The sequence below is a fragment of the Benincasa hispida genome, chromosome 8, assembly GCF_009727055.1.
Source record: "Benincasa hispida cultivar B227 chromosome 8, ASM972705v1, whole genome shotgun sequence".
NCBI classification, from domain to species: Eukaryota; Viridiplantae; Streptophyta; class Magnoliopsida; order Cucurbitales; family Cucurbitaceae; genus Benincasa; species Benincasa hispida.
In genome coordinates this window covers 30,648,899-30,675,245 of record NC_052356.1, presented here as the reverse complement: position 1 = coordinate 30,675,245, position 26,347 = coordinate 30,648,899, and the positions used below count along the sequence as shown (strand labels likewise).

The 26,347-nt window shown below is 36.4% G+C and overlaps 1 protein-coding gene across 2 annotated transcripts in view; it reads left to right on the top strand.

Annotated features, from left to right (window-relative positions):
* Window positions 1-19,453: 19,453 nt before the first annotated feature.
* The window catches only part of LOC120082818 (peroxisome biogenesis protein 1), a 28,813-nt gene continuing 21,919 nt past the window's right edge, over window positions 19,454-26,347 (top strand). Inside the window, exons 1-6 of one of the 2 annotated variants that reach the window (XM_039038144.1) lie at window positions 19,454-20,010; window positions 20,959-21,132; window positions 21,959-22,058; window positions 22,985-23,428; window positions 24,148-24,888; window positions 25,445-25,536. In XM_039038144.1, the coding sequence (XP_038894072.1) occupies window positions 19,798-20,010; window positions 20,959-21,132; window positions 21,959-22,058; window positions 22,985-23,428; window positions 24,148-24,888; window positions 25,445-25,536 (1,764 nt within the window). In that variant the 5' untranslated portion in view covers window positions 19,454-19,797. Of the gene's footprint in view, window positions 20,011-20,958; window positions 21,133-21,958; window positions 22,059-22,984; window positions 23,429-24,147; window positions 24,889-25,444; window positions 25,537-26,347 lie in introns of those variants that run through there. The other variant, XM_039038145.1, reaches the window with a different exon arrangement.

Genomic DNA, 26,347 nt, shown 5'->3' with positions numbered 1-26,347 from the left:
ATGATCATCATGCAAGAAGGAATGTTGCATGAATTCCAGCACATGCTTGGAATTCTGACTGAGAAAAGAAGTGTATTATAAGTGAACAAGTTGGGCTTTTAGTGGAAAAAACCAAACTTTTGGATTTTTCCCATTTTCATCATATTTTAAAAAATGGAACTAATTTCAAAGATAAAAAATCAATTTTCAGTTTTTATTTTATAATTAAAACTAAAATTATATTAATTTTACAAAAATTAATTTTCTAATAAAATTAATAATAATTAATTAATTAAATAATTTAATTAATTCTAATTAATATAATATCAAATATTAAATTAATTAATCATCAACTTCACTACCATGAATCTCTATTCCCGATTTTAATATTTACATCATTTTAAAATATAATCAATTACCAATTCCCTTTAATTCTAATTAACGTTTCAAATCAACTTATCACGCTTTTCTAAGACTAATCCATTTGTGAGCTAGTAGGGGGACATGGTGAACCTATAGATCATGAGCTCCAACGATCCGAGATTAATTGGCTAAACTCTTTACACCAAATTAACCTCTATTCGTTAACTACTACGTCACTCCACTAAAGTCCATAGTTGCACTCCCCTCATTGTAGATATATTGTGTCTACTCGATATAACCATGATTAGTAAGTTAACCCTTCAAAGGTTGTTCGTAATAATGGTTGGGTCAAAAAATTGTTTTACCCCCGAGATTTCCTCTTGTTTTTTAAGTCACATTGATCCTCTAATGAACAATTGGTTTGTGATCCAATCATCAAACCGAGTCCCTCTCAACCAATGAGAGGGTGGGGCCCCTTGTTCAAGACCCAGAGTCAATACTTAAGGGAACAACATCTCTACTATCTCTGAAAATGGGTAGAAGTGAATTCCATCTTGCAACCTATGTTTCCAGCTATCTACCCGATCTTACCCCTGAAATAGGAGGCTTATTGAACTGACGTTGTTGAGCCAGCCATCACCTATGCAAATATAAGGATAATTTCGAATAAACAAGAGTTCATAGTTAGCTCAGGATTGAGGTTAAGTTACTTAGGTCATCGTTGTGAAATAGTCAGTCTTAAACAGTAAACAACGTTATAAAGTAAGAGTGACTTATTTCGTGGTCCGATCTTGGGCAAACTCATTGCACAAGATGCCCCCAGTCCTCATGTCATCACATGTACGAATTAGGATCACTTCGTTTGTAGCAATTTACAACTCTTTGTAACAACTACAAAGTGGGTCGCATCAAATAGTGTTACCAAACTAAGGCACCCAACCTTATTCATATACTATAGACCATTATGACTATTTACTCGAACCTGATCCACTTTTATGTCTCCACATAAAGTTCAAGTACTCATGTAATGGTCATGGATCTTTTAGTTTATAGGATTTCTTTCTAAAACGAAATAAGTAATTCATATATTCAATAACAACTTATTGAATTTTCAAAATGTAACGACCCGACCCCCTAGGACTTAAGTTAGGTCGTTACTAAATACATACATTCATGGAACTCAAAACGACACTCTGTTATGACGAAATAAATACTAATTAAATAAGGTAAGTTCAAAAGACTTTCATGAAATTAAAATATTAAAACAATAGTAGGGTACCCATAAATCATAAAGAATAATAAATAAGTCTGAAAAACGATTCTTAAAAGTAAGTTTTAAACATAAAAACTAAAAGTTAAGAAAAACATGAAAAGAACTCTAAATCTCATGAGCGGAAGCGTAAAAACTAGACCCAGTGGCTCAATCACGAATTTTGCTTGTCCATCATCGGTGCATCTCTACACTTACCTAAAACAATAACATGAGAAAGAATGAGTATAAAATACTCAGTAAGTAACCCCACTACTGGGGTCAGGCTAGGCATCTATGTCCTCTAGATACCTACCTCTGGTGAAACATATAAATTGCTCTAGTCCTCCTAGACACATATACACATGAAACAAAAAGAGACTGATTCTTATCCTACTGTAGTTAAAGTATGTCCCACAACTCTGGTGAATCCGCAAGGAAACACAATCTGGTGAATCCCAAAGGAAACACAAACTGGTGAATCCCGAGCGAAACACAAAATCTACAGGCATCAACATATAGTAAGGCACCTTGCACAGTCTCACATCATAATTATCACTATATGAATCTATGACATACATATATACCTCAACATCATGGCTCTACAACATACACATATACCTTAACATCATCAGATCAAATACAACCATATGCAATTCACATACCATCTCATACTAGCATTCGAGTGTCTATGTGCACAACTAAATATTTCAGATCTCATACCAGAACATACTTTGATCATATTATACTATCAGTCTATCATGTTGTCATTTCTGCCATAACATTCATTTATCATGCTAGATACTAATCTAATGCTTGGCCGTGGCAGACTCAGTAGTAAGATTACTTACCTCAAAGTTAATCCAAAGAAACTTCAAGCAAGCTTTATCCTTTTCAAAGACAAGCAACACTAAGATAAATGCCAATATTTAAATCAAACTTGGGTCTAACTCCAATTAACCAAATTTATCAAAGACCTCAATTTTACTTTACCTAAACTATAGCTCGATCTAAAACTTAATTTCCAAAACCCAATTTTGTTGGCTACCTGAACATACACAAAGTTCAAAATAATAACTTAATTATCCACAATTAATCTTAATTCAAAATAACCACCCAACAACTTACTCCGAACTTACCAAACTTTCAAAGAGTATATTGGCCTTTTACTGTTGAGAGCAACACCCCAAACGTCTCTAGTCTTGAATCTAAAGTTCCAAACCCAAGAGATATTAACAATTTTAACCCAAAACCAAAACATATAAAAATTTAATCTAATTAATCCCCAAACCAAACCACAATAGGGGTTACCAAGACTTGGAAACTTACCCAAACTCTCACGAAGAAGGAACTTCCAACACCCACTGGACAACGCACAAATTCTCCTCCAAAACCCCCAATTAACCTTTAAATGCAAGGAGGAACACTATTATAAACCCAAAACATAACAAGTGATCCAGAAAAACACAATCAAGAACAACAACAACACCCAAAACTTACGCCAAAATCGTTACCAACCAAGATTCGATCATAACCAAGTGGCGAAGGAGATTTGTGGTGGAAGCTAGTTCGACGACAAGGTCGAGCTAACGGCGAGGGGAGGGCACGGCTGGCTGGGAGTTCGTATGTCTAGGCAGCGTGGACCTGGGCGGCTAGGCGTCGATGGCACGGCTTCAGTTGGTGGGAGTAGATCTGGGCAGCGGCTTCGGTAGTCGGTCGACAAGCGACGCCGCGGAGCACGAACGGATGTCCCAGTCGGTGGCTGGATCTCGCAAGGACGGATGATCCACTCGGCGGCTAGATGACGTAACGTCAAGCAGCGAAAAAAGGCTGGGCAGCACTCGACAGCTCGACTGAAGCCGATTCCAACGACGATGAATGGCGAGTGGCGAAGCTATAGCTAGGGATGAGTCTCGGCGGCGTGAGGAAGAAGAAGAGAGGAAGGGGAAAGAAAAAGAGAAAAAACAAAAGGAATAAAATAACATAAAATATATTTTATTTTATTTTATTTCTTTCCTATTCCCCTTTATTATTATTATTCTTTTTTTTTCCATTCTCTTACTTTCCATTTTTAAAACAACAATTATTGCCCTTGATTTCCAACACTAAACTCCGAAATTAATTTCCCATATTAATTTCCACTTAAATGATTTAAATTCCAACAATTGCACTTAAATGTCCAAAAATCCCAAAAATACCCTCAATTAATAAAAATTATTGAATTACATAAATAAATAAATTCGAGGTGTTACATTTTTCCCTCCTTAAAGAACTTTCGTCCTTGAAAGTTCATTCCTGAAAAAGTTCCGGGTACTGGGCCTTCATCTCGTCCTCCCACTCCCAGGTAGCCTCTTTGAACTAGTGATTCTGCCACAGGACCTTCACAAATGCAATTTCCCAGTGGCGCAAAGTCTTTACTTATCTGGCGAGGATCTCTATAGGCTTCTCCTCGTAGCTTAAGTTGTCATTCAACTGTAACGGCTCGTAGACAACTACATGAGATAGGTCTGTCACATACTTCCTCAACATCGAAACATGGAAGACATTATGAACTGAAGACAGTGTTGGGGGCAATGCCAATCGGTAAGCTACGGGGCCAACTCGCTCCACCTTGAAAGGTCCAATGAATCTCGGACTCAACTTCCCCTTCCTGCCAAACCTCAAAATACCTTTCATGGGTGCCACTTTTAAGAACACTTTCACACCAGTCTCAAATTCCAGGTCCTTACGTCTTACATCGGCATAGCTCTTCTGTCTACTCTGAGCTATTTGCATACGAGCCCTGATCTTTTGTATTGCCTCATTCGTGGTCTGCACCAATTCAGGTCCTAACAATTTCCTCTCTTCTACCTCATCTCAACACACAGGGAACCTGCAACTCTTCCCATATAGGGCCTCAAAGGGTGACATCCCAATAGTGCACTGGTAGCTGTTATTATAAGCAAACTCCATTAAGTGCAAGTGAGCATCTCAGCTTCCTGAAAACTCTATGGCACAGGCACGCAACATGTCTTCCAATATCTGATTCAATCGCTCTATCTGCCCATTAGTCTGTGGGTGGAAAGCTGTACTGAAATCTAACTGGGTCCCCAAAGTTGCCTGAAGACTTTTCCAGAAATTAGACGTGAAACGAGGGTCTCTGTTCGACACGATGGACACAGGCACTCCGTGCAACCTCACCACCTTCTTCAAGTATATAACTGTGCCCACTTATTCACTGGAAAGGTAGACTTCTGAGGTATGAAATGTGCTAACTTTGTAAGTCTGTCTATCACAACCTTTATCACAGTGAAACCTTTGACTGTCCGTGGCAATCCCACGATGAAGCCCATAGACACATGCTCCCACTTCAATTTTGGTACACTCAATGGCTGTAATAAGCCTGTTGGTTTCTACCTCAGAGCTTTCAGCTGCTGGCACACCAAGCATTTACTGATGAACTCTGCAATCTCTCTTTTCATATCATTCCACCAGTAGTAACGTTTCAAGTCTTGATACATCTTGGTGTTGCCGGGGTGAATCAAAAATAAGGAATTATAGGCCTCTGACAGTAACTCATCTTTAATATCACTAACTGCTGGCACGCACAAACGTCCCTGATAAATGAAGCCACCTTCTGCTGATACTGAGAATTCGCCATCCTGGCCTGACTCCACCCTACGAACTCTCTCTTCCAGATAAAGGTCGCCTCGCTACGCATCAATAATTCCTGCCTTAGACTCGGTCGCACTGACAATTGTGCTAACTATGTCGTGACCTTTCCCACTGCCACTGCAATCTCTGCCCTCTCCAGTTCCCTGCACAAGTGAGTATGTCTGGTAATGAGGGCTACTGAATGAGTCACTTTTCTGCTTAGAGCATCTGCCACTACATTTGCTTTTCCCAGGTGGTACAAAATTTCACAGTCATAATCCTTCACCAGCTCCAACCACCTTTTTTGCCTCATGTTTAACTCTTTCTGAGTGAAAAAGTACTTTAAACTCTTATGGTCGGTGAATATCTGTATCCTCTCTATATAAGTAATGTATCCAGATCTTGAGAGCAAAAACCACTGCTACTAACTCCAAGTCGTGCTGGGATAATTCTGTTCATGCTTCTTTAGCTGACGTGAAGCGTAAGCAACTACTCTACCCTGCTATATCAATACGCATCCCAACCCCTTCTCGGACGCATCACTGTAAATGACAAAACCACTTGATCCATCTGATACTATAAGAACTGGGGATGAAACCAACCTCTGCTTGAGGTCTTAGAAACTATTTTCACAAGCCTCATTCCAAACAAATGTTGATCCCTTCTAGGTCAACTAAGTCAATGGGGCGGCTATGCGAGAGAAGTCCTTTACCAATCGTCTATAGTAGCCCGCTAACCCCAAGAAACTACGCACCTCACTGACTGTGGTTGGATGAGCCTAACTCGTAACTGCCTCAATCTTTGCAGAATCCATAGAAACACCTTCCTTCGATACTACATGCCCTAGAAAGAACACCTGCCATTCATTTAGGAAACTTAGCATCCAGCTTATTGGCTCTCAACATCTCCAAAACTTTCCGCAAATGATCCTCATGCTCGGTCTCTGTCTTGGAATAAACCAAGATGTCATCAATAAAAACAATCACAAAGGTGTCGAGAAATTCCTTGAACACCCTATTCATCAAATCCATGAACACTGTTGATGCATTCGTTTGATCGAACGACATTATGAACTCATAATGTTCATACCTCGAACGAAAAGCTGTCTTGGGTATGTCATTGTCCTTTATTCTCAGCTGGTGGTATCCTGACTGGAGATCAATCTTAGAGAATATCGTAACTCCCTACAACTGGTCAAACAAATCATCAATCCTAGGAAGGGGATACTTTTTCTTGACGGTCACCTTGTTCAGCTCTCTGTAATTAATGCACATACGTAACGATCCATCCTTCTTTTTCACAAAAAAAACAGGTGCACCCCATGGTGACACGTTAAGGCGTATGAAACCCTTGTCCAACAACTCCTGCAATTGGACCTTCAGTTCTTTCAACTCTGCCGGGGCCATCCTGTATGGAGCCTTCGAAATAAGGGTTGTGCTTGGCTCCAACTCAATAGCAAAATCTATCTCCCACTGTGGGGGCAGTCTGGGAAGATCCTCTAAAAAAACGTTTAGAAAATCCCTCACTACTGTCTCCGAAGTCAAGGTGACTTCAGTCTCTCTAGTGTCCACCACACTGGCCATAAAGCCCCAAGCTCCTTGGTCAAATAGTCTACTTGCCTTCAATGCTGAAATCACTTTGGGTAGGACTACGATCCCAACCCCTTTAAACTTAAAACTAGCTCCTGTAGGAGGGTTAAAGATGACCTCCTTACGGGAGCAATCTATGCTGGCATGATTTACAGCTAACCAATCCATGCCCAATATCACATCAAAATTGCGCATATCTAAAATTATCAAGGTCACATCTAATGCGTGATTCGCTATCTCTACCTGAGATGCTTTTATCTTTTCTGTAGCTAACACGATCTCTCCTGATGGAGTGGAAATGGACAATGCAAATGGCAAAGGTTCTGAGTCTAACATGGCATTCCTCACAAATACAGTAGATATAAATGAAAGCGAAGAGCCAGAGTCAAACAAAACAAAAGCATGGTGCCCCAAAATGGGAAGCGTACTTATCACCACGGTGCCTGACCTCTCAACCTCACGTTGAGTGGTAGAAAACACCCTACCCTGCTACTGCTGACGACTCAGGCCCCTATGAAACGAGCTTACGGGCTATCCCCTGTGTTTAGGCACGTTCCTTCTTGGGCATCTCTATGACATATGCCCTTTCTGGCCACATCAAAAATAGATCCCATAGCCGGCAAGACAATGTCCCTAGTGTTGCTTACCACAAATGGTACACATTGGCCTATCCTTCCTGCCAGTCACAACCTGGGAACCCTACTGTCCCTACTGACGTAGATCTTTCACTGTGTTCTGGTTCCTCTACTAATGCTTAGGAGCCGTAGACTCAACCTTCCTTTTCTGACATGCGGAGGTTTAATCCCGAGCTACCTCCTGTATTCCTCTCCCACCTAGGAGTCAGCATCAATCCTCACAGCGGCCCGTAGTGCCGCAGGATACATCTTAAAGTCCAAGGCATGCACTATCCCTTACAGTCCGCTCCTCAGGCCTTAGATGAATCTTTTGTCCTCGCTACCTCAGTGGCTACTAGTTTAGGAGCAAAGCGAAACAGCTTATCAAATTCCTGCTTATACTCCTCCATCGACATAACTCCCTACCTCAAGTTCAAGAATTCTGCCTGTTTGTTGTATCGGGTGTTGGCCGAAAAGTACTTCTCATAAAACGCTCCTTGAAATGCTCCCAGGTTGCAAGTTCACCACCAAGATCAATCATCTTTTTTGCTGAACACCACCAGATTTCCACGTTACCAGTCAACATGAAGACTGCTCATTGAAGCTTGTGCTCTTCCGGGCACCTCATAAAACGGAATATTGTCTCAATAGATGACAACCACATCTCTTCTTTTGTGGGGTCCCCCAATGATCCATCAAAGGGGTGAGGGTCATACTTTCAGAAATCCCTCAGATGTTTAGCCTCAAGAGACAGGCCTTGTATGTCTCTATCCTGCAGTCGGGTCTGTTGTAACTGCTCGGGTGGCACCAGTTCCTCTTGAGCCTGAGTCTGGGAAGTCTATCTTGCCATCGTGCTACGAATCAGCTCCTACAGCTTTCCCATTAGAGAGGATGCAACAGTTCACTAATTTTAGCTTCCATTGCCTTTTCATCAATTTGGGTCATAGGCGGATTTGGAGCTACTGGAACAGTCTGACTACTCTCAGCTCTCTCTGCTAGTACTTCTTCTCTAATTGTCTTTCTTGTTCTAGGTTTAGGTGTTATGACCTGTCATAAATTCATACGTTTTAGCTATTTCTGGGTCTTTCTCAGAAATCATGCATTTAAAACACTACATCACTGTTCTCATATATGCGTTGAAATTTTCATTAGTAGGACGTACCTGGCGATGACGAGGGATCCATTACTGGGCCACAGGGACTATCTAGACTTACGTAGTAAGTCAGTCTACAAAACCCAAAACATGGGCTCTGATACCAACTGTAACGACTCGACCCCCTAGGACTTAAGTTAGGCTGTTACTAAATACATGCATGCATGGAACTCAAAACGACACTCGATTATGGCAGAATAAATGCTAATTAAATAAGGTAAGTTCAAAAGACTTTCATTAAATTCAAATATTAAAACAATAGTAGGGTACCCATAAATCATAAAGGATAATAAATAAGTCCGAAAGACGATTCTTAAAAGTAAGTTTTAAACATCAAAACTAAAAGATCTCATGAGCGGAAGCGTAAAAACTAGTCCCAGTGGCTCGATCACAAATTTCGCTTGTCCATCGTCGATGCATCTCTACCCATACCTGAAACAATAATATGAGAAAGAATGAGTATAAAATACTCAGTAAGTAACCCCACTACTGGGGCCAGGCTAGGAATCTATGTCCTCTGGATACCTACCTCTAGTGAAACATATAAATTGCTCTAGTCCTCATGGGACACATATACACATGAAACAAAAAAGAGACTGAGTTCTATCCTACTGTAGTTAAGTATGCCCACTCTCTATGGTGAATCCCGAAGGAAACACAATCTGGTGAATCCCGAAGGAAACACAATCTGGTGAATCCCGAAGGAAACACAATCTGGTGAATCCCCAAGGAAACACAAACTAGTGAATCCCAAAGGAAACACAAACTGATGAATCCCGAAGGAAACACAAAATCTAGTGGGCATCTAACTAATCAGTAAGGACACTTGCACAGTCTCAACATCATAATTATCACTATATGAATCTATGACATACATATATACCTCAACATCATGGCTCTACAACATACACATATACCTTAACATCATCAGATCAAATACAACCATATGCAATCACATACCATCTCATACTAGCATTCGAGTGTCTATGTGCACAACTAAATATTTCAGATCTCATACCAGAACATACTTTGATCATATTATACTATCAGTCTATCATGTTGTCATTCTGCCATAACATTCATTTATCATGCTAGCATACATCTAATGCTTGGCCCGTGGGCAGACTCAGTAGTAAGATTACTTACCTCAAAGTTAAATCCAAAGAAATTCAAGCAAGCTTATCCTTTTCAAGACAAGCAACACCTAAGATAAATCCAATATTTAAATCAATACTTTGGGTCTAACTCCAATTAACCAAATTATTCAAAGACCTCCAATTTTACTTTACCTAAACTATAGCTCGATCTAAACTTAATTCCAAAACCCAATTTTGTTGGCTACCTGAACATACACAAAGTTCAAAATTAATAACTTAATTATCCACAATTAATCTTAATTCAAAATAACCACCCAACAACTTACTCCGAACTTACCAAACTTCAAAAGATAATTGGCCTTTACTTTGATAAGCAACACCCCTAAATGTCTCAAGTCTTGAATCTAAAGTTCAAACCCAAGATATATTAACAATTTTAACCCAAAACCAAAACATATGAAATTTAATCTAACAATCCCCAAACCAAACCACAATAGGGGTTACCAAGCCTTGGAACTTACCAAATCGCCACGAAGAAGGAACTTCAACACCCACTGGACAACGCACAAATTCTCCTTCAAAACCCCCAATTAACCTTTAAATTAAAGGAGGAACACTATTATAAACCCAAGACATAACAAGTGATCTAGGAAACAACCAAGAACAACAACAACACCTAAAAACTTACGCAAAAATCTTACTCCAACCAAGATTCGATCAGAACCAAGTGGCGAAGGAGATTTACGGTGGAAGCTGGTTTGACGACAAGGTCGAGCTAACGAAGAGGGGAGGGCACGGCTAGCTGGGAGAGCGTATGTCTAGGCGGCGTGGACCTGGGCGGCTGGGCATCGACGGCGTGGCTTCAGTTGGCGGGAGCAGATCTAGGCAGCGGCTTCGGTGGTCGGTCGACAAGCGGCATCGTGGAGCACGAACGAACGTCCCAGCCGGCGGCTGGATCTCGCAAGGATGGATGATCCACTCGACGGCTGGACGATGTAACGTCAAGCGGGGGGAAAAGGGCTGGGCGGCACTCGACAGCTCGACTGAAGCCGATTCCAACGACGATGAACATCGAACGGCGAAGCAATAGTTGGGGAGGAGTCTCGGCGGCATGAGGAAGAACAAGAGAGGAAGGGGAAAGAAAAAGAGGAAAAAGAAAAAGGAAGGAAAAAAGAAAAGGAATGAAATAAAATAAAATATATTATTTCATTTCCTTCCTATTCCCCTTTATTATTATTTTTTTTTTCCATTCTCTTCCTTTCCATTTTTAAAACAACAATTCTTGCCCTTGATTTCCAACACTAAACTCTGGAATTAATTTCAATTAAATGATTTAAATTCCAACAATTGCACTTAAATGTCCAAAAATTCTAAAAATACCCTCAATTAATAAAAATGACTGAATTACATAAATAAATAAATAAATAATTTGGGGTGTTACAATAAATTTAATGTTTACAAACCACGATTTTTAGGACATAAAACTCAACATAGCGTTGTTGATGACCTAAGCTTACCAATTCCTACACTTGAAGTAAGCGGTGGATCAAGCATTAGTGAGGCTAGCAGACACTAAGCTGACGAAAGAAGGCAACGACATAACGCCAACGCATCTGAAGAAGAAGACCCATAAGTTAATGAATGGTACGACTTCCTTCATGATGACCTCCATGAGCCTATCTTATGAGGTCTTGATGAATTGTCACGACAATAAAACATGATTGCATCTCAGATGAATGACCTGATGCGGTAACAATAAGAACTTGTTACATAATACAACGAGTTAAGGGAATTTGTCCAACGCCAAGTTCAAGAAGTCCAAAACCAACAAACCGTCACCAGAAGCTTCATTTGACAACAAACACAAAAGGCAGCACGAACAGTTTCACTTCATGATTCAGTTTTCTTCAAGACGTCATGGCTTGCCTCGTGGTTGGACCACCCATTCCCTCACATCTCCAAGCTCCTTTACAGTTCCCAAAAAAACATACCACTAGAGCAAGATAACAATGATACAGGCGAAAATGAAATTTGGGGGTGTTTGCTTTTCAATTTTTGTTATATTCTATTTGTCATCACGTGATATAATTATCTTGTCATACAAAAAAAAAATAATAATTAATCTATGAATTCCGTATTAAGCACTAACTTTTCTTTGCCTTTTCTTTTAGTTTGTCTCTTGCATATCTTCATTGATCCCTAATAATCTTTTGTGATTTGTTGTGTCTCAATACGCAATGATTAGTATGACTAGTATTAGTACTAAGCTTTAAAACTTTTCCTTGGAAAACATTTCTTGAAATTAGTATGCATGCAAGTTTTATCTCAAACCTCTTTTGCAATATCTTTTCGAAGCCATTGCATAATTCGATTTTCAGTAATGAGGACCTTATTGCCCCCTAAATTTAGAGGTGAGAGGTTTGAACTAAATGTGTGCAAAATCAAGTTATTTTTAAAATCTCTTGAAATCTCATTATTATCTATAAAAAAAAAAAAAAAGGAAGGAACGATGTTGAGATCAGAACTTGCTCATAATTGGATGTCCGCATGACACCCATGGGGCCAAAATGAAGGTGGGAATCGTGATCAACACAAGAAATAATTGATCACAAGTCTGAAAAGAGCACCTTGCTTGTAGTTAGACGTTTTTATAACACCCGTGGGGGTAAGTCAAAACGAAGGTGAGATGCTCGGATCAGCACATGATCAAACCTAAATAAGTGAACAAGGAGAATTTATTTTTACTAAATTTTAAAGTCCAAAAGTCCATTCCTGAAAACGAAGTATAAGATAGCTTTGGAAATGAGCAAGGATTTTCTAAGAATTATCTTGTTGCATCTAAAGACTGTAAATATTTCTATAGGTAGAAGAATAGAACTAAAGAAAGCATTGGTCTAGCAAATCTAGAGTTGGAGGCACTTTGAGAGGTCTAGGAAATTCCAAAGCATTTAAGATACATTAGGATTATAAATATATGCTTGAGGACAAATATTGCTTTAAATTTGAGGGTGTGATAACTTGTAGAAATACAAGTTATTTTACCTCTGAAAATGCAACAACTTGATTAGGAATTCATAAAATAATTATATCTATTGGGATTGGTATCTTAATTCTCCTGGTAGTCTCTAGTTTGTAAACATTCTTGTGAACATATTGTTATTAATAAAATAAGTGTTATTTTATAAGCATTTACTTAATCCAATAAACTAAGATCTGTGGTTATTTTATGTAACTTAAGCATGTATGTGGAGACATACAAGTGGATCATGTCTTAAGTAATAACCTAAATGGTCTGTAGTATAAGGATAAAAGAGGGATACCTTATCCTGGCGATACTACGGATAAACCCACTTTGTAGATGTTACAAGTGTTGTAAAATGTTACAAATGGTATGATCCTGACCATTTATGTGGAGACATGCGAGCGAGGTATTCTATACAAAGAATTTGTATAAGACCGGACCACGAAATGAATAGTCTCTCTATATAACACCGTTGATAATTGAGACTTACATTTTACTAGGATAACCATAGGTGACATGATCTTAATCCTGAGTGAGTTGAGAACTCCTACTCATGAGGGCGGTCTTTTGATTTGTATGGGTGAGAATGGCCAGATTGCTAACTCAACAAGCCTACCATTTTGGGGATTTGTCTGATTGGGGAGCTGGAAACTCAACTACACAAAACGGAATTCACTCCTTCCCCGAAGTAGGGTTAAGTAGATAAATTGCTCTCTCAAGGGCTGATTCCAGGTCTAAAACATAGTGGTCACACCCTCTCTTTGGAAGAGAGGACTTAGTCACAGTAGGACTATAACTTATTGTTCATTAGAGGAATCAGTGGTACTTAAGGAGTTAGATGTAACTATAGGGGAAAAACGGTAAATTGGTCCAACTATACTTACCAGCGATTTGTGAAGGGTCATCGCACCGTTGACTAGTTATATCCAATGGACACAGAAATATATCTGTAGTGCGAAGAATGCAACTGTCAATCTTTAGTGACCAACAGTTAACGGATGGTGGATCTCGTCATTAAAGATTTTATTCAGTTATTCTCGTACCGTTAGAGCTTCAAGCTACAGGTCCATAAGGTCCCATTGATAGCTCAATGGGTTTAAGTTGAGAATCCAATTTTGGGTTAGTTTGAAGTGTTCAAATTAACAAGAGGATATAATTAAATTTATTCAATTATATGTGATATAATTGATATGATGTATTAGATACATTAATTGGAGGAATTAATATAAATATGATTTATATTAAATACCATAACATAGAAAAAGGACTATGGTTTATATGTTTCATATGATGAAATATTAAAACTATAGGTTATAAATATAATATGATAAGTTGGTTATCATATTTATTTATAATATATTAATTATATGATAATTAATCTTTTTCTCTAATAATCAACTTGAGTAGGAGGTTATTGAAAGTTTTATGGTAACTATGAGATAAAAGGAAAATGGTTTTCCAAAATCAGAGGATGATTCTTTTTGTGTCGTTTCACAAAAGAATTAACTATCGAGTAAAAGTGTTTTACTAAACGATAGTGTCTTACAACCTACATGATCGAGTACCGAGTTTACTATACGATAGTTACTCGTTTACTCGTTGCTACACGATCGAGCAGCAAAGTCTATACGATAGGCTTCCTCTTACTAAACGATTGAGGTGCTAGTCTATATGATAGACTTCATTAATCTCCCACTTACTTGATCATCTACTCGATCGTCTACCTCCTCCTTTCCTCTATCCAAAGTCACATAGAGCCTACAACTTATGGATTCTCACATCGAGAATACCAAGATAACACTTGTGGTGGTGTTCCTATTCAGTTTGAGGTTTGAGGATCGAGTTGGACTCGATTATGATTGAGGATTCATCAGTTCGTGTTGTTGGTTGTTCTGTTTGTTGTGTTCGAGTATTTCTTTGAACCAATTGTTGAACGATCGAGGGATACTTGAAGAAAGGTTCTTCAAAGGTTTGCATACTCTATCCCTTGTATGTTCTTTTAAGAAGCATGTTTGTAATTTACTTATTATGCATAATCTGTTCTCGTAGACTGTAATGTGTTTATGTTCTTTCTCAATAGGATTTGGAATGATCTGCTTCCGCTCACTGAATCTCTATGTTTAGATTTCCTTCAATATCATGTGATCACACACGCACAAAGTCTCTATCTGTGAAAGTTATAAAATTCATGTTTTTTTTTTGTTTGTGCAGGAAATCTACTTATGTGATCGCAATGAATTCTTAATGCCAACATTGGAATCGCATAGTTGAATAAGTTGGTAGTTGTATGCGACAAAGGATGGCATGATGCATGGGCGGTGGAAGTCAAATCAAAGACTAAGTTGGTAGTTGACAAGAAAACTTCACGGTGGAGCCAATGAACTTCTGACGCAGAGCAGGCAATATATTAGGGTATGGAATTTAATGCACTTATCAGCATAATCATTAGAAAGATAAGAAAAAGTTGTTATTTAATACCTATAAATACTCAACGAGATTTCTATGCAACAATAACGAAGGCATTGGAGAAAACTTCTTTGAGCCCTCGTGGAATCTTAAGTGAAAGCTTAGGGTTCCTCTCTGGAAGTAACAAGGGAACCTCATTGTCAACACACTCTTTGTGAAGCAGTCATCCACAGAGTCGAAGGGAGCAAGGAATTGCATTCCACGACTTGACTTTCTATCTCGATCTTTTTTTTACAATTGTTATTTGTATTGTGTAAACATTGAAAGACTTCTTTATCTCAATATGAATGCATTTATAGTTAATCTCTTATCCATCTCCTCAACTTTTACCATGAGCAACAAATTTCTTTATGGGTTGAGAAACATTGCAGCTACCTGAACTAAGTAAGGCTTATTCATGCGTTCAACTTATTTTATGCATGCTTTATAAACTATTTGAATAAGTTGTAAGATTATTCTAAGTAGATTAAATCCAGGTTTAAAAAGACCAAGGATTTAGACCTCATAAAACAAGAAAAGAGTATCTTTAGAAATAAAGAAACATCTTTTGCATCAAATACTCATCGCATGCATCATAGAGATAGGATATTGTGGTTGAATACACTGAGAAGTGTAGGTTGTAATTTTTGAGTAGTTTGCTTGAACACATGATTTATGCTTTTACTTAGGAATGTTAGTGAATATTTTTCTCAACCCTACCTTCATTCATTTGAATCTTGTACTTTTCACATAGACAGTTTTACTCTAAAGTGTGATTTCTATCGCATTCATCACTTTTCGTTCTAACAATAGAATATGATCAAAATCATCGCATATTTAGTCAACAACTCGTATCAATATCGAGACAATATTTACCATCGCATATACAAAACACAATCTTTGAGTTCGACCTTGGACTCAACAGGACTCTAGTTAGACTTATACTTGAGTTTAACTAGGCAAAATAATACGTTAATAAGACATCACATAGCACTGACTCCATCACATTTTTAATTATCAGCCTACAAATAGGCATAATTTTGAATGAGGTTCCAATTTCTTAGGATTGGCCTCAAGCATGTGCGCTAGGCAACCACAAATCATGAAATAGAGTAAACTACCTTTACAACCATTCCATAATTCCAAAGATGTTTCAGAAACACTCTTGGATGGAATGCAGTTCAAAATATAATTGGTAGTTTGTGTTGCATATCCCAAAACGAATCAGCTAAATGAGAATAACTCATCATAGAAACAAATAACATAAACATAAATACCTAAATGCATGTGCATCCTACCCTTTTCGACATTTAAGGCTACTAACTATAAAATATGTGCAATGCATGTGACTACAGATCTTTAGAACATGAATTTTGTCGATGAAATTTGAATAAAAAGTTATAATCTTTTATTAAGTTTTAAATAATAAATATTTGACATAAAAATTAAAAATAATAAAATAGTTAATAGCCAAAACTATATATATATATATATTTCTCGAGAATTCTACAAGTTCCATTCGTTCTTTTTTGTTTGACAGATGGTCAGAACTTCATATGGGTTCGAATCCTATTGAGAGGTCCACAAGAGATCAAAAATTATCGAAGAAAGAACAAGATGATTAATATTTTAAGGATAGATATTACCTCTCCTTTTCCTCATTCAACTAAATTGAAATGATTGAAGTTTTTCTATTTAGAATCGTATTAGGTCTAATAATCCACATCACTTCATCTATTGTAATAAAAGATTCCTTTTCATGTAGATTATGTGGAAAAGACCCGTATCAATAGTTATNATTTTATGAAGTTTAATAAAAATATCTGACATAAAAAATTAAAAATAATAAAATAGTTAATAGTTAAAACTATATATATCGTATTTTATTTTAATTCACAATAAATATAAAAATGAGTTGCACGTGTTTAAGGACCTTTGGAACACTTGGAACATTAGTTTTGATGGTGACATAAATTTTGAATCAATACATTTTTTATGGGAGTAGTATAAACTGCAGATTCTCATAAAATTGAAACTATAGAAATCTAATCAAATATCTAATTGAAAATAATAATATAAAATTTCAAGTACTAACAAAAACTACATGTTTAACATTTAAATTTTAAAATAACACTAATATATAAATCTTTGTTATGGTTGAAAAGGAATACACTTTATATAAATTCCTACAAATTGAAAATTAAAAAGTGTTGCTGCTTTTTGATTGAATTCAATTGCTACATTTTTTAATCCAAAATAATCATCATTGTTAATAACACTCCCTCCTGAACTTTAACCTTTACTTTCACATCCGTTCTTCCCCCTTTTCCTCATTCAAACCCACTTCCATTTCTTATCTACTGACCAAATTCTTGTTTTATTTTTGCTTATTGTAATTTATCCCTCGTCTCCTTCAAAAATAAATTTAAAAATATAAAAAAATGAAACTAAATTTTCTATGTTATAAGAATGTAAATTTGAGAATAACCTAAATATTTGTTAGTATCAGAAATAGTTCTAATAATCAATATTGTATAAACTTCAAGATACTATGCATATATGATTTTCTTCCCTCAAATATAACGGTTAATGGATAATAATAAATCAAAATTTAAATACAAAGATAACACACATACCTTTTCGTCTAAGAAAATAAGTCTATGGATTATTTAGTCTTCACTTTGGCATAATCCAATATTTTCTATAAGAATAATAAAAACTTCAATTATCATTCTACAATCCTTTCTATCATGACATTATTAAAATGGAGATGGGCCAAAGAAAATAGGAAAGCTTGTATTTATTCCTTTAAAAATATTTAGCTACTATGTGAAGGGTTGTGTACTATTTGTAAGGGATGTGTTTATTTGAATTTTAGTTTTTATGTGAATGGATGCATCAAGAGGATCTCATGGCAAATGAAAATGTGTGATTATTAGTTATTATATGAAGTTAAAATTAAATTACTTATTTACATTACAAAGTGATACATTTTTTTTTCAGTTATTGTATTTGTTTGAAAATTATAAAATTGGGAAAGAAAAATTAAAAATATCAACAAAAACTCTAAAGGGTTGAAAATGTCAAATTACCCAGTTTTTGAAAAACATATCGAATGACCTTTTGCTGACGTCAAATTCGGGTGAAATTACCAAAATATACTCTGCGTAGCGGAAAAGCATTCGCTCTCGCTTTCCTTCTCACTAATGATCCATTTGCGAACATCTAGTGATAATGGGTCGTCTTCTTTCCCCTCTCGCTCATCTCGCTCTCATCCACCTCACTGATGATCCATCTGTGAACATCTATGGAATAATAGGTCCTCTTTTTCCCCTCTCGCTAGTCTCGCTCTCGTTAGTCTCCCACTCGTCAGCATCGCTTTTCCTTTCCTCACTCACAAAATCAATCTACTCTCTCGCTCTTACTGTTGTTCATCAGAGTTGGTCGCGTCGGAGCTACCCGTGTGAACTCGTTGTGCTGGAGAAAAAGAAGAAAATGCGCAGAGGAAAGAGATCGAAGAAGAAGAAAAAATGCGCAGTGAAAAGAGATCAGAGAAGAAGAAACGACGCGTAGAGAAGGAGAAAGGAAGAGGAAAAAGAAAAAAAGAAAGGAGCCTAAGAAGAAAGAAAAAATCAAGAAAGGAAGAACAATATTGTAAATTCACAAAAATTTCACATTTTTTCAAAATCTGGTAATTTACCATTTTGGGCCTTGAGAATGGTTTTTTTTTTTTTTTGGTACAATTTTCCCTTAGATATTACAGGGTATTCTATGGGTTGGGTTGGATTGAAAAAGTTTGTAGACCCAACCCAATTGTTCAGATTGTAAATGTAAATTTCTTCAACCCAAATAACCATTATTAAAAAATGAACCAAACCATGAAATATTTGAGTTGGATTGATTCGGGTTAATCAAGTCATTTATTTAAAGTTTTATTTTAAAAAGAAACAAAATGTAAATATATAAAAGTTTAATTTAATTATTTTAATATATTGAATTAAGATTAACAATACAATTTTAATTTATATAGTGAATTTTTTTTCTAGAGTGCAAAGAAACTAGTTTTAAGAGTATTGAAGAATAAATTATTAAAAGAATATTGGAATTAAATAAAATTAAAATAATAAATAATTGTATTATAAGTAAAAAATTTAAAATTAATGATAAATTCGAATTGATTCAAGTTATATTAGGTGAATCCATCAATCAACTAATTCATAAATTTTTTATTTATTTGAACTCAATTTGGGTAGATAATTGGGCGGTTGGTTTTTTCATTTTTTTTACACCCAATAGATAATATGATGGGCGTCATTGAAGTTCGCACCTATTTGAACGAAACGTTGCAGAAAACACCCAGAACTTTCTCCGGCGACTATACGACGACGAGCATCAACTGAACTGGGCGCAACTCCAACTCTAACTCTTATAACTGTCAGCACCGGAGAAAGTCGGAATTGGAGAGCGACTGAAAATCTCTCTCTTTCCGTGGTTGTGAAGGCGGGCGTCATAGCCAACCATCATTGGAGTCGCTCAATTTTCATTTTTAATTCATGCAGCCGACTTAATTTGATCTTGGAATTACATTGCACCATCTAATTCACTAGTTTCTGCTGCGGGTTTCCGCTAGTGGAAATTTAATTCTAGAATACTATGGAGTTGGAGGTGAGGACTGTGGGAGGGATCGAGAACTGTTTTGTGTCCCTTCCTCTTGTTCTCATCCAAGCTCTTGAGAGGCGGTCTAGTTCTGCCTCGGCCATGGCCGGTCTCCCTGAGCTCCTCGTTCTTGAACTTCGTAATTCCTCTTCCGATGAGGTCTGGACGGTTTCTTGGTCTGGCGCTACCTCGACTTCTTCTGCAATTGAGGTACCTTTGCTCTTACGCGTTCTTCGCCTTCAGTTTTTATTTCCTTTGAAGTCTTTTCTTAGTGGTATATACTTCTATTTTTGTATATTGGTGTTTATTAGTACTTGCATAGCTTACTTGAACATGGCTAAGGTGACAATTGAGAACATTTTTTTTTTTTTAGTTTGTGAATATTTTTTCTTTGTTGACTAGTACGTCTGAAGCAGCATTCTTCAATTATGGGCGTTTCGGATGACTGTTCTAGAAAAAAATCATTGTCATGTTTAAGGTTGTATTTAGAAACTGATAAATTGAGAGGACTTGATGTTTGCCATCTTGCTTATATTGAACTTCTTTTCTGGCTTGGGTTCCCTCGGTAATCAGTACTTTTCGAGGAGCAGAGCTGCAAGAGTTCAAAACTTGTGCATAGAATGTAAATGCATAAGATTCTGATTATTAAAACTTTATTTTCCATTAATGTGTAGTTTGTTTATAAGATATAGTTGGGGTGAGAATAGGGAGTCTTGTTGAAGTGTGGAATTTCAGTGTTTTAAGTGTAGCAAAATCGACTCAGCATCATTTAGGAGGATTATCCTGTGACTGCAACGTATAATCAATGAGTTCTTCATTGGAATGTCTATTTGCATCTTTGTAGTTGTAGTTTTGCTTCTTTGTTAACTGTTATTAACCAGCTATATTGTAAGTTTTAATGAATCATATGATGTCTGTCTTGTTAATTTCATATGGTTAATTCCATCATATTTTGCTGTGAAAATTGAATCTAGCTATATCCTATCTGCATTTAAGTAAAGTAATATCATAAACTTTAATATAGCCTCCTTTTCTCTTCACATTCCTTAATTTTTGTGTTGTTTAGCATAAGCAGCATCTGGTTCTTTGGACATATTGAAAACTTTTCTTGAATTTTGTCATATTATATTTGTATTTAATAGTTTAAATTTAATGTAGGTCTCCAAGCAGTATGCAGATTGCATTTCCTTATTAGACTGTACCACTGTTAAAGTTCGAGCTGTTTCTAATGTGCCAAAGGCTACTGAAGTCTTGATAGAGCCATATAGTGAGGATGACTGGGAAGTTCTAGAGTTGAATGCAGAGCTTGCTGAGGCAGCCATGTTGAACCAGGTCCCTCATTTGCATCTTTATCTTCTATAATTCCCCTTCTTATTGCACGTCTAAGATGGATGTAAAACTTCTTTGATTAGTGAGGATTTTAGTCCATTTTGCTTATGTTATTGTTTGTCAACTCTAGAAAAAAAAATGTGATGTATAACAGATAGTGGGTGCTATTTTTGTCTACAGTCTGTACTCTTCTTAACTTTTCAATCATTAATGAAAAGTTTTGTTTTGTTTTAAAAAAACGGATAATAGGTGCTGTCAAAGGTTCGATTGTGATATTATTTTTGTGATCAGCCTAGGGTTGAAATCTAATCTACATGACTTCTATCAAATAACAATGACTTCTTTGCCATGTTTTCCTTTTCTTACTTGCTGCTTCTGTCTTTTGCTTATCTTTGTTAGTGTCTCCAGTTAATTTTAGTCTTTCCACTCCTCAACGTTAGGATATTTGTTTTCATTGAGATGGCTAGTTAGGGCATGACATGCAGTATTGCAATAGTCATTGAGAACTCAATTATTAAGGTTTAAGTTGAGAGCAAGTACAGAGGAGCCATGGTGAGGCTGTAATTTGAAGTACCAGTCAGTCATGGAAAACTACCATTCAAAATATTAAACCATGTTGCTTTTCATCTTTCTTCGACTGTTATCTCTAGTAATAACGATTATTGAAGGTAACAAGTTACTTCAACAAAGTATCTTATGAGCAAATCATTTGAAATTGATGATGATTAATATATAATTTAAGGAAGCTGACAGAAGATAATAATAACTAGATATCATGTAAGACCTGTCTATTAATGACAATAATTTCTTAAAATGATGTATGATGCAGGTCAGAATCATTCATGAAGCAATGAGATTTCCTTTGTGGTTGCATGGTCAGAAGGTTGTTACATTCCATGTGGTTTCTACTTCTCCTAAGTGTGCGGTGGGTAAGATGATACCTCATACTTTGTTTTCAGTTTTATGGTACATCAACTTGAGTTCTCTTAAAGACTTAGAAACTTCCTAGTAATTTATTGGCAAGCATATTGGTTTTTTTTTTTTTTGGGGGGGGGTGGTGGGTTAAAGCAGAGTCTGAGGTATCTGATCAGTGACATTTTTTTTTTCTATGTAATGAATGGATATGATATTTTATTTGCTTTCCTAGTAAATTGATTGTGGTGCACTAAGTTTGCGGAAGTTCACTGAATTTCTCATGAGCCTCAAATTGAAGTATTCAGCCATATTTATTAAGCTGAAGTTTACTAGTTACAACCTATTTTACCGAATAACAGAAGGGTAAAGTTTAAAAATAAAGCTGTTAAAGAAATACAATGATAACCTTTACCATGAGGTAAAAGGTTCAAACTTAATCTGCCTAAGACAAATAAAGCAATGTAAAGGATCTCCCAAGAATGGCCAAGAACTACAGGATTATCACCAAGAATTACAATATTACCCAAAAGATGCTACATCAGATTGACTGGTATGCATACGAGATACTTTTATTTTTATTATTAAGAACGAATATAGAATATTCAAGACTGTAGATTCTAAAAACTCATTGCTATAGGGCTGGGAAATGGTTCTGTGAAACTTGATGTTTGCATCTGTTGGCTGAACACTCACATTCTTTTATAATAATAAAAAAATTTAATACTTTCCTGGAGGTTGCAGCAGTAACTTTCTTCATTTTATCGTACTGATACTCCAAGTGTGTGCACTCTTCTGTATGTATTTGCAATAAATACCCTTCAACTACTGCATTCCTGCTGTCAAGACTTTCGAAGACAATTTGGAGAATGTTGAGCCATTTATTTTCTTTTTAGTGGTCTTGTTAAAGTAATTTTATTTATTTTTCGTTTCTGTTTCTCAGTGCAACTTGGGCCCGGAACTGAGGTAGAAGTGTCTCCAAAGACACGCAAGAAAGTTCTGGACTCTAGAAAAGCGATGCTGCGAGTTCAAGATCTAGACAAGAGATTGATTTACAATAGTAATTGTGCAGGCATTGAGGTTCGAGTAGTGCCAACTTCTGTTGCCTTTATTCATCCACAAACAGCTAAAAATTTCTCATTGAATTCTCTTGAGTTGGTTTCTATATTGCCTAGATCATCACGGAAAGAGAGTGAGAAGCGTAGTGAGATCAATGATGTGGGGAAGTTGAAAGGTTCAACTGCAGAATCAAACAGTGGAGAAAGAACTAATGTAGAGGCAAACAGACCGGCTATTGTTTATCTTTTAAATTCAAATTTGGTGAACGAAGGACATATAATGATTGCTCGCTCCCTTCGACTTTATCTGAGAATCAACTTACATTCATGTATGTTAGTTTATTTCCATTTCCTAACAAAATATTTGATGGCCCTCTTGTTATCTGTGTATTAATTGGAGGAAGGAAATATTTAAACTACAAGCACATTCATGTTTTGGTAGCTTCTTTATTTTGAAACTTTCTTTGTAATTTGCACCATTGTGTACCAATGTATTTCCGTTTCTTAACAAAGAATTTGATGCCTGCCACCTAATTTTTTTAATTGGTTGAAGGAAATAAACTTGAACTGTAAAAATGATTTTGTTTTAGTACCTTCTGTGTTCCAAACGTATTTGTATTAAGTTTCTGACTTTCTTACAAGGAATTATATATCCTTTCATCCATAAGTTTAGAAATTTGGCTATCATTGTTGAATCACATTTGGTGTCTTAAAGTTCAAGTTCTTTCGTAATTATTTCCTTTTATCTCTATAATTATCAATACAAATTCATTTGTTCCATCGCAAGGCTTGATAAATCCAGGTTTATTAAAAACGTGAGTCGGTCTTCTTCAAAAAGTTGATCCAGATTCAATTAGCAGGAAACAGCACCAGATTTGGGCTTCCAAAAATCCATTCTCTTACGTAATAAACAGTAAACAATCTATAAATAGATGCCTATGTTAATTAGCCAAACATTTTTCAAGGTTATCTTGGTGCCTTTATTCCTCTGATGCTTTAATGTATATAATATTTTCTGTTTCTTATGGGAATGTCTGAATATTTGTAGGGGTTCTTGTAAAGCCACAGAAAGTTAATTTGAAGGTGGATTTCTCCTCTGCTTCGCTCTCACTTTGCTACTTTAAAATACATGATGATGACATGCCTCTTGCTAAAAATGATCTGAAGGCAAATGACAGCCATAAAAGTGTGAAGAGGAAAAATATGTTATTGAAGACTAGCTCTTGGTCTTATATGGACGTTGCTAATGTGTCAGCTCACGAACAAGTTGTTGATGTTCTCGCTCATGAATCTCCTTGTAGAGAGGATGAGGATTCTTGCTGTTTGGCAAGTGTAAAAAAAGGATTACAAACTCTTTTCCGAGAATGGTTTTTGGCACATCTAAATGCCATTGCTTCTAGTGTAGGAACTGAAGTTAATTCAGTGCTTTTGGGAAACCAGAGCTTGCTTCACTTTGAAGTCGATGGTTTGAAGTTTGGAACTAAAGGAAATATAAAATTGACATCTCTTAATGCTTCAGAAGACACAACTAAGACAGTTGAGATCCTGTATGTTATGACTATTTCTGACGAGCCATTGCAAGGGGTATGCAGTAATGCGTTCAAACTTTCTTTTGATGATCAAAACAAGTCCATCATTAATTTGGGAGGTGTGGAGTTGTCTAAAAGATTGCACTTTGGTGACCCTGTATCCTTCTCAACCATCAAAGAGAAGACATACGTTGAGGTTGATAGCTTGGATGTATCTTCTCTGAGTTGGTTGGACGCAGCGCTTCCTAATGTTATTAATAGTAAGTATTCTCTGTACTGATTTGATCACTCAGCAGCTTTAATAGTTTGATAGCGTTGTACTAAACTAGGGTTACATGTTTTGCAGTATGCACATTTTTTGTTCAGTTGAAAATTACTTTGAGTCTATTGACGTACGGAAATCCTAATGACAAATTATTTCTACGTTATGAGGTTTCAATTATAACTGCATAATCAAAAGGCAAAACGTCAAAACTTTATGAATTGTTCATAATTAAATTGTGTTATTATGAGTTGTAATATTGCTGATGTTGTTATACTATATGTTGTAAATTTGATTCAAGAAACATTTTCTTTTTTGGATTAAGAAACATTTTATTGATAAATGAAATTGGGGAAAACCCCACACGTGTGCTTCCTAGCCTGTAGGTGATTACAACATAGCTTTCCAGTTGGAAACAAGGTAAGATAAACTCTGGTGCATCTGATAGCATTTTTCTGTTGACCGAGGCCTCAATCTCTCTTCTTTCTTCTGTCTTTTGTTCAACCTTGCAAATGCCTAAAGTATCTTTGACACTGAATTATATTTGCTTGCAGGGATTAAAGTATTATTATCTCCGAGGGCGGGTATGTGGTTTGGGACCCACAATATTCCACTTCCTGGACATATTCTCGTATGTGGACCTCCGGTGCGTTCCTTACTTTTGTAGATTTAAGCCCACAAGTTGATGTTTTTGGATTAAGTAAATGAGCTTATTTCCCCCTAAAGCTCAAAGAAAATAAAGAAAATGGCTTGATGGGAAAAAGAAAAAAACCAACACAAAGATAGATTCAATATGGAAGGGAAGAAAGACTCTTAGTTTCTACTGGATAAAAGAGAAAATATTGGCCTTCTTTCCTCTCTTTGGTCGAAGACTTTCCTTTTTTTTTTTTTTTTTTTTTGAAAAGGACACTATAAATTTCATTAAGATAATGAAAAATCAGAACAGTGCAAAACAGAGATACAGTCAATCCTAAGGATCAGCAGGTACACCCAGACATCTCAACTAGGTTGACATCCCCTTAGCACCTTCATCACTTCCGATATCTAAAAGTAAAAAATCAGAACAAAATCTGTCCAAAAGTTACAGCAGCAAACTTTTACACTGTAAAACTCTTAGGTTTGAGAAAGAATCAGAATACTCTATTCATTCACCAAAGATATGAATATATACAAGTGTACAAAGCATAGAAAAGGAAAATATCACAGAATATCTACAAGAATGGAAAACCCTAACTATAGAATTATAACACTCCCCCTCAAGTTGGAGAATATATGTTAATCATGCCCAACTTGTTACATAGATAATCTATACGTCTTCCATCCAATGCTTTCGTGAAGATATCTCCTAATTGTTCTCTAGTCTTCACATATCCTGTAGATACCAACCCTTGTTGAATTTTCTCACGTACAAAATGGCAATCAACTTCAATATGTTTAGTCCTTTCATGAAATACTGG